General features: G+C 67.6%; 1 protein-coding gene across 1 annotated transcript; it reads left to right on the top strand.

Annotated features, from left to right (window-relative positions):
• The first annotated feature begins 4,396 nt into the window (after nt 1–4,396).
• Nucleotides 4,397–7,144, top strand: RIPPLY1 (ripply transcriptional repressor 1). Its single transcript, XM_048513831.1, has 3 exons — nt 4,397–4,405; nt 4,527–4,591; nt 5,332–7,144. Exons 1-3 carry the CDS (start codon nt 4,397–4,399, stop codon nt 5,537–5,539), a joined length of 282 nt encoding a protein of 93 aa, XP_048369788.1. The 3' UTR covers nt 5,540–7,144.
• The last annotated feature ends 920 nt before the right edge of the window (nt 7,145–8,064 follow it).

Here is an 8,064-nt window from a genome sequence, read left to right as displayed (position 1 = left end):
GGGGGTGGGGGGGGGGGGGGGTGGGGGGGGGGGGGGGTGGGGGGGGGGGGGGGTGGGGGGGGGGGGGGGTGGGGGGGGGGGGGGGTGGGGGGGGGGGGGGGTGGGGGGGGGGGGGGGTGGGGGGGGGGGGGGGTGGGGGGGGGGGGGGGTGGGGGGGGGGGGGGGTGGGGGGGGGGGGGGGTGGGGGGGGGGGGGGGTGGGGGGGGGGGGGGGTGGGGGGGGGGGGGGGTGGGGGGGGGGGGGGGTGGGGGGGGGGGGGGGTGGGGGGGGGGGGGGGTGGGGGGGGGGGGGGGTGGGGGGGGGGGGGGGTGGGGGGGGGGGGGGGTGGGGGGGGGGGGGGGTGGGGGGGGGGGGGGGTGGGGGGGGGGGGGGGTGGGGGGGGGGGGGGGTGGGGGGGGGGGGGGGTGGGGGGGGGGGGGGGTGGGGGGGGGGGGGGGTGGGGGGGGGGGGGGGTGGGGGGGGGGGGGGGTGGGGGGGGGGGGGGGTGGGGGGGGGGGGGGGTGGGGGGGGGGGGGGGTGGGGGGGGGGGGGGGTGGGGGGGGGGGGGGGTGGGGGGGGGGGGGGGTGGGGGGGGGGGGGGGTGGGGGGGGGGGGGGGTGGGGGGGGGGGGGGGTGGGGGGGGGGGGGGGTGGGGGGGGGGGGGGGTGGGGGGGGGGGGGGGTGGGGGGGGGGGGGGGTGGGGGGGGGGGGGGGTGGGGGGGGGGGGGGGTGGGGGGGGGGGGGGGTGGGGGGGGGGGGGGGTGGGGGGGGGGGGGGGTGGGGGGGGGGGGGGGTGGGGGGGGGGGGGGGTGGGGGGGGGGGGGGGTGGGGGGGGGGGGGGGTGGGGGGGGGGGGGGGTGGGGGGGGGGGGGGGTGGGGGGGGGGGGGGGTGGGGGGGGGGGGGGGTGGGGGGGGGGGGGGGTGGGGGGGGGGGGGGGTGGGGGGGGGGGGGGGTGGGGGGGGGGGGGGGTGGGGGGGGGGGGGGGTGGGGGGGGGGGGGGGTGGGGGGGGGGGGGGGTGGGGGGGGGGGGGGGTGGGGGGGGGGGGGGGTGGGGGGGGGGGGGGGTGGGGGGGGGGGGGGGTGGGGGGGGGGGGGGGTGGGGGGGGGGGGGGGTGGGGGGGGGGGGGGGTGGGGGGGGGGGGGGGTGGGGGGGGGGGGGGGTGGGGGGGGGGGGGGGTGGGGGGGGGGGGGGGTGGGGGGGGGGGGGGGTGGGGGGGGGGGGGGGTGGGGGGGGGGGGGGGTGGGGGGGGGGGGGGGTGGGGGGGGGGGGGGGTGGGGGGGGGGGGGGGTGGGGGGGGGGGGGGGTGGGGGGGGGGGGGGGTGGGGGGGGGGGGGGGTGGGGGGGGGGGGGGGTGGGGGGGGGGGGGGGTGGGGGGGGGGGGGGGTGGGGGGGGGGGGGGGTGGGGGGGGGGGGGGGTGGGGGGGGGGGGGGGTGGGGGGGGGGGGGGGTGGGGGGGGGGGGGGGTGGGGGGGGGGGGGGGTGGGGGGGGGGGGGGGTGGGGGGGGGGGGGGGTGGGGGGGGGGGGGGGTGGGGGGGGGGGGGGGTGGGGGGGGGGGGGGGTGGGGGGGGGGGGGGGTGGGGGGGGGGGGGGGTGGGGGGGGGGGGGGGTGGGGGGGGGGGGGGGTGGGGGGGGGGGGGGGTGGGGGGGGGGGGGGGTGGGGGGGGGGGGGGGTGGGGGGGGGGGGGGGTGGGGGGGGGGGGGGGTGGGGGGGGGGGGGGGTGGGGGGGGGGGGGGGTGGGGGGGGGGGGGGGTGGGGGGGGGGGGGGGTGGGGGGGGGGGGGGGTGGGGGGGGGGGGGGGTGGGGGGGGGGGGGGGTGGGGGGGGGGGGGGGTGGGGGGGGGGGGGGGTGGGGGGGGGGGGGGGTGGGGGGGGGGGGGGGTGGGGGGGGGGGGGGGTGGGGGGGGGGGGGGGTGGGGGGGGGGGGGGGTGGGGGGGGGGGGGGGTGGGGGGGGGGGGGGGTGGGGGGGGGGGGGGGTGGGGGGGGGGGGGGGTGGGGGGGGGGGGGGGTGGGGGGGGGGGGGGGTGGGGGGGGGGGGGGGTGGGGGGGGGGGGGGGTGGGGGGGGGGGGGGGTGGGGGGGGGGGGGGGTGGGGGGGGGGGGGGGTGGGGGGGGGGGGGGGTGGGGGGGGGGGGGGGTGGGGGGGGGGGGGGGTGGGGGGGGGGGGGGGTGGGGGGGGGGGGGGGTGGGGGGGGGGGGGGGTGGGGGGGGGGGGGGGTGGGGGGGGGGGGGGGTGGGGGGGGGGGGGGGTGGGGGGGGGGGGGGGTGGGGGGGGGGGGGGGTGGGGGGGGGGGGGGGTGGGGGGGGGGGGGGGTGGGGGGGGGGGGGGGTGGGGGGGGGGGGGGGTGGGGGGGGGGGGGGGTGGGGGGGGGGGGGGGTGGGGGGGGGGGGGGGTGGGGGGGGGGGGGGGTGGGGGGGGGGGGGGGTGGGGGGGGGGGGGGGTGGGGGGGGGGGGGGGTGGGGGGGGGGGGGGGTGGGGGGGGGGGGGGGTGGGGGGGGGGGGGGGTGGGGGGGGGGGGGGGTGGGGGGGGGGGGGGGTGGGGGGGGGGGGGGGTGGGGGGGGGGGGGGGTGGGGGGGGGGGGGGGTGGGGGGGGGGGGGGGTGGGGGGGGGGGGGGGTGGGGGGGGGGGGGGGTGGGGGGGGGGGGGGGTGGGGGGGGGGGGGGGTGGGGGGGGGGGGGGGTGGGGGGGGGGGGGGGTGGGGGGGGGGGGGGGTGGGGGGGGGGGGGGGTGGGGGGGGGGGGGGGTGGGGGGGGGGGGGGGTGGGGGGGGGGGGGGGTGGGGGGGGGGGGGGGTGGGGGGGGGGGGGGGTGGGGGGGGGGGGGGGTGGGGGGGGGGGGGGGTGGGGGGGGGGGGGGGTGGGGGGGGGGGGGGGTGGGGGGGGGGGGGGGTGGGGGGGGGGGGGGGTGGGGGGGGGGGGGGGTGGGGGGGGGGGGGGGTGGGGGGGGGGGGGGGTGGGGGGGGGGGGGGGTGGGGGGGGGGGGGGGTGGGGGGGGGGGGGGGTGGGGGGGGGGGGGGGTGGGGGGGGGGGGGGGTGGGGGGGGGGGGGGGTGGGGGGGGGGGGGGGTGGGGGGGGGGGGGGGTGGGGGGGGGGGGGGGTGGGGGGGGGGGGGGGTGGGGGGGGGGGGGGGTGGGGGGGGGGGGGGGTGGGGGGGGGGGGGGGTGGGGGGGGGGGGGGGTGGGGGGGGGGGGGGGTGGGGGGGGGGGGGGGTGGGGGGGGGGGGGGGTGGGGGGGGGGGGGGGTGGGGGGGGGGGGGGGTGGGGGGGGGGGGGGGTGGGGGGGGGGGGGGGTGGGGGGGGGGGGGGGTGGGGGGGGGGGGGGGTGGGGGGGGGGGGGGGTGGGGGGGGGGGGGGGTGGGGGGGGGGGGGGGTGGGGGGGGGGGGGGGTGGGGGGGGGGGGGGGTGGGGGGGGGGGGGGGTGGGGGGGGGGGGGGGTGGGGGGGGGGGGGGGTGGGGGGGGGGGGGGGTGGGGGGGGGGGGGGGGGGGGGGGGGGGGGGGGGGGGGGGGGGGGGTGGGGGGGGGGGGGGGGGGGGGGGGGGGGGGTTTGGGGGGGGGGAGGGTGGGGGGGGGGGGGGGGGGGGGGGGGGGGGGGGGGGGGGGGGGGGGGGGGGGGGGGGGGGGGGGTGGGGGGGGGGGGGGTAACCCATTTCTCTTACTCATCAACATTAAGAAACCACAGCACATATAAGACAACAGTAGCAATACTGGGAAAAAAGATTTTCAGCAAGCAAGGATAGGAAGAGAGCTGTTAATGGGGCCGGGCTGTATTGACTTTTGAAGGCATTTTGCTTCCTCCTTCCCGACCACAGCCTGCTCCATTCACTGACTTCATTAACAGGCATATTACTTCTTTTCTTACTGTGTATATTCTGTTGTTAGCTTATAATGAACCTTATTGAATGCTCTGCCTCTCCAGCCGTCTCCCACCATTGGCCAGCATGCACGGAATTTTTGAAATCAAAATGCCTTAAGAATTTTCACAGTGACATGATCATGAAGACGTGCATATGTTGCAGACCAAAGGCTGTTAATGTGTCTTTGAATTGGGCCTAATAACCCACACATTCATATTTTCTATTCACATGGAAGAGGCCTAACTTACTAGAGTTGCTTAGCCCATTCCCGGCCCCTCTCTAACACAGAATACTGTTCCCACCCTGTTAAAAGGAATGGTTGTCTCAAGGGACAGTTCAAGATACTTTTCCATCTCAAGTGACTGCCCTGACAGCACACACTTGAGAACCAACCAGGATCTCTTGCACTACAGGCTGGAGAACGCAGGGTTGCACAATCTGTGCGCAGCTCTTTTGCTGCCGTTCCAAGGCCCTGCTCAAACTGCCCATGTGCTTGCCCCTGTGCTGGCTGGCAGGCTCTGCTGCTCCCCAGTGTTTCATCTGCGAGGGAACTGCTTGTCAGTATGACTCCGGTAAGATGCCTCCCAGTTCCTAAGGCCATGTTCTTTGTCCCAAGGGAGTGATGGATAGGCTGTCTTGCTACAGCATAGAAAGATTGGTTATGACCTAATGTATCTTAACTATGTCCTTCAGGCATATAATGGAGAAGGTTACAAGATAAGCAAGGAGCGGCTTACATCATTCCGACATCCTGTCAGGTACGTTGGCTCTTACCCCAACCCCCCCTTTTTCACTTCAACAAATCAACTCCTTCATTTGTCCTGCTGCCATCGGTTAAAATCAGGAACCCCATCCTTAGTGCTGCTCCCTTCCTTGTTGTAGGCCTGTGCTGCCATCCTGCCTCCAACCAATGCACCTGTGCTCTTTCTGCCCCCTCCAAGGTTGCTAACTTTTACTTGGGAAGTTCCTGGAGATTCGAGAGGAGTAGGAACAATTTGGGGCATGGAGGAATATGACACATGTCCTCTTAAGCTGCCTTTGTCTCCTTGGGAACTGATCTATGTAATCTGGAGATCAGTTGTATTTCCAAGACAACAACAGAGATGGATAATGCCTAGTGTAGTCATTCCCAGAATGGGTTCCTCGTTGGACTTGCCTTCCCAACAGGAATTGAAAGAGGTTACACATCTCAGCAGAGGTGTAGCTAGTGAAAATGGAGTGTGAGTAGACTCTTTCCGCCCCCCCCCCCGCCCCGAGTCCCTCCACAGCCCAGGAACCAGCTGGAGAGCTGGTGGGGGTGGGGCTGCAGCCCAGTTGGGAGTCAGTGGCCCGTGAGCAGCCGGCTGCTTCTTCAGGTGGGGCAAGGGCAGCCAGGCTGCGGAGGTTAAATTTTCTATCCCCCCACGCGACTAAATGGGCTCTGCCCAGGGACATGTGACCCCATGTCCCCGTGGGCCCTACACCTCTGCATCTCAGTTCTCTTCTGTTCTCCTTACAGGCTCTTTTGGCCCAAATCTAGATCCTTTGACTATTTGTATGCAGAGGGTGAGAAGTTGCTGAAGAACTTCCCAGTTCAGGCAACTATTAGTTTCTACGAGGACTCTGAGGAATCAGGCAGCGACATGGAAGAGGATGATGAAGAGGAGGACAAGAGCCAGAGGTCTGGATCAGTCCCTTTTGTCCAGAAGTGTGGCCATCTTTCCTGAACATTAGGGCTTACCTGACTCTGTAAGCTGACCAATCGTGACTGAGCCCTTGCCCATGTTGCTGTCTGAGGAAGCACTTAATATTGGAGTACACTGTTGTAATGTGAACCTCCCATGTGTTGCCATTGTACTGAACACATGTGGCATTTCATGCTTGAAGGAGACTCTTGGAGGTAGAGAATACTGCTATAAATCTCTGAGATTTCAGCGCAGGCAAATGCTCCACCAATATGTTGGGGAGTGGACAGACTCTTCCCACACAGGTGGCGCGTGCCTGCTTGTTTTTGTGGAATTAAGGAATAAAGACTTTGTCTAATATGGCTGCCCTTCTCAGGGAATAGTGTCTACTGGGAGGGGACTAAAAACCAGGCTTCAAGGAAAAGAGGCTGCTTTCTGAGTCCTGATAAAAATGGCTGGATTGAATGAGAGATGTGGTTGATCAACAAAGATTTCTCTTATCCAGGGCAATTATTTTTAAATTTGCTATTGCAGAGCATATGCTGTACCTTTAAATGTACTTCAGCCATCTGCTGAAAGTAGCATCAGCCACAACACAGAAAGGATATTGTGAGAGTGAACTGTGAATAGTCCTGTAAGAGCTCCCCAACTCATTTGGCTGTCAACAGAGGGAGACAAACTGAGCGCTCCTGTGTTAAAAAAACACTGCAATAGCGCTATCTGGTGGCCAAAGCTGGGAACTCACCCTCTGCCAGAACTGATTTTTTGTTAAATTCAGTGGGCAGACTGATGCATGATTATCTCCACTTTCTGAACAATCCCTCTATCTCTCCCTTGATTTTGCATTAATAACAGCATTTCCTTTTCCGTTTGTCTATCATATTCAACATCTTTACTATTCACTTAATGAATCTGATGCTGTGAGCTCAAGCTACAATAAGTGTTATTGATCTTGCTGGTGCCACTGCTCTCCGTTCTTCTTGCTTACTTAATTGTGCTACTATTATCCTTTGTTTTATTCGCAAATATATTTGATTGCATTGCACAAGTGGCAAGGAAGGAAGCAGTGAAATCTCCAAGAAACAGGAGAATCCAGAAATGATCTTTAGATGTTCTGCGTATGCGTATCCCTTACGGATTCTAATGTTTCCAAACGTGCAAAATAACTTATAACGCAACATAAACATTCTGGGTTATTGATTGCTCCTGTTACAACTTGTGGAATAGTTGTAAATAGTGTGACCCTAATTTGTCTGCCACATATGTAGGTGCTATATCCCCCCTGATTACTGTGGGGGTATGTAAATGGGCTTGGAGACTAAGCCTGTGAAAAACATCCTTAATGCCCCTTAACTACTATGGATGTTTCCTCAAAGGGGCAAGATGCCTTTTTAATTGGTAGTTCAAATACCAATTAGAGGGGGAGGTGACTCCTCCCATCTGAGGGAAGAGGCAGAGGTACGATGTGTGTGTGTGAAGAAAAAGCTGAGTTTGGAAGGAGAAAAGCAGACAGACTGCTGCCTATCAGCCTCTGGGATGGATTCTGTGTCTTGGGATCTGATGTGTGACAGCGGACCTGCCACCCTGTAGGAGTGCCTCTTGGCCTCCCTTTGTGCACTGCTCAATAAAGCAAGTAGTATAAAAGCACAATAAGTCTCCAGTGCTTTTTCTGTCAAAGGGAGTTAACCCCGGAAATGCTGCTCAAGCTCTTCATGAAACATCTTATGACTGAAGGAAGTGGAGAGCATGCAACAATATAATACACAAGAACTGTAAAATAATAATTTAACTGCTTTCTGGCCTGATATCCCAGCTTGAGAAGTCATTACAAGCATGTATATTTCCAGGTGTGGAGATTTAAAGGGTCAATTTTCAAGGAGAACCACAGCCCCCTCACAGACGTTGACCCAAGACATGATCTCTAGGGCAATATATGTTTTCTCCCATTCCATTCCTCACAATGGCGTCACATCCTTCCTCCAAGGAATGCTGGGAAGGGTATTACCCTATTCTCAAGTAGGAAGAACTTAAAAGCAGTTATAATGCAAAGGGGCGGGGCGGGGCAGGGGGGGAGGTCAAATGCAGCATTCTTTTGTCTCCTAATGTGCTTTGGGCACCACCAGCATTCAGCCTCTGCCTCTTTAGTCTTGTCTGCTCCTCCTCAGAGACAGAGAGCCAGGCAGACACAGACAGAATGCCATTTCAGCTCCAATACTGGCATCAGCCCAGTCCTTCTGCAGGTTGAATGTCTCCCAGGGACATAAACCAGTGCAAGAGAATGAAAATAGGAAGACCGTAGCTGTACATTTTCCCAGAGAGTAAGCTCCGTGGAATACAGCTGGACTTCTGAGTAAACATGTGCAGGAATATGCTGCAAATATTTTGTTTTTTGAAAAATGCACAAGTGCGGAGCTTGAATCTGAGAGTAAAGAGAGGCACAACTCAATCCCGCTTGTCCTTCTTTGGGCCTCTGGCAAAGGTGATGCAGGGCAAGGGTGACCTTGTGGGAAGAGGAGAGGATGGCAGCGCCTCACCCACTCATACCATTCCAGTGGAGGAGCCATGTA

The sequence above is a fragment of the Sphaerodactylus townsendi genome, linkage group LG13, assembly GCF_021028975.2.
Source record: "Sphaerodactylus townsendi isolate TG3544 linkage group LG13, MPM_Stown_v2.3, whole genome shotgun sequence".
NCBI lineage: Eukaryota > Metazoa > Chordata > Lepidosauria > Squamata > Sphaerodactylidae > Sphaerodactylus > Sphaerodactylus townsendi.
Note: the sequence above shows the minus strand (reverse complement) of the source record. Positions and strands in the feature narration are given on the sequence as shown.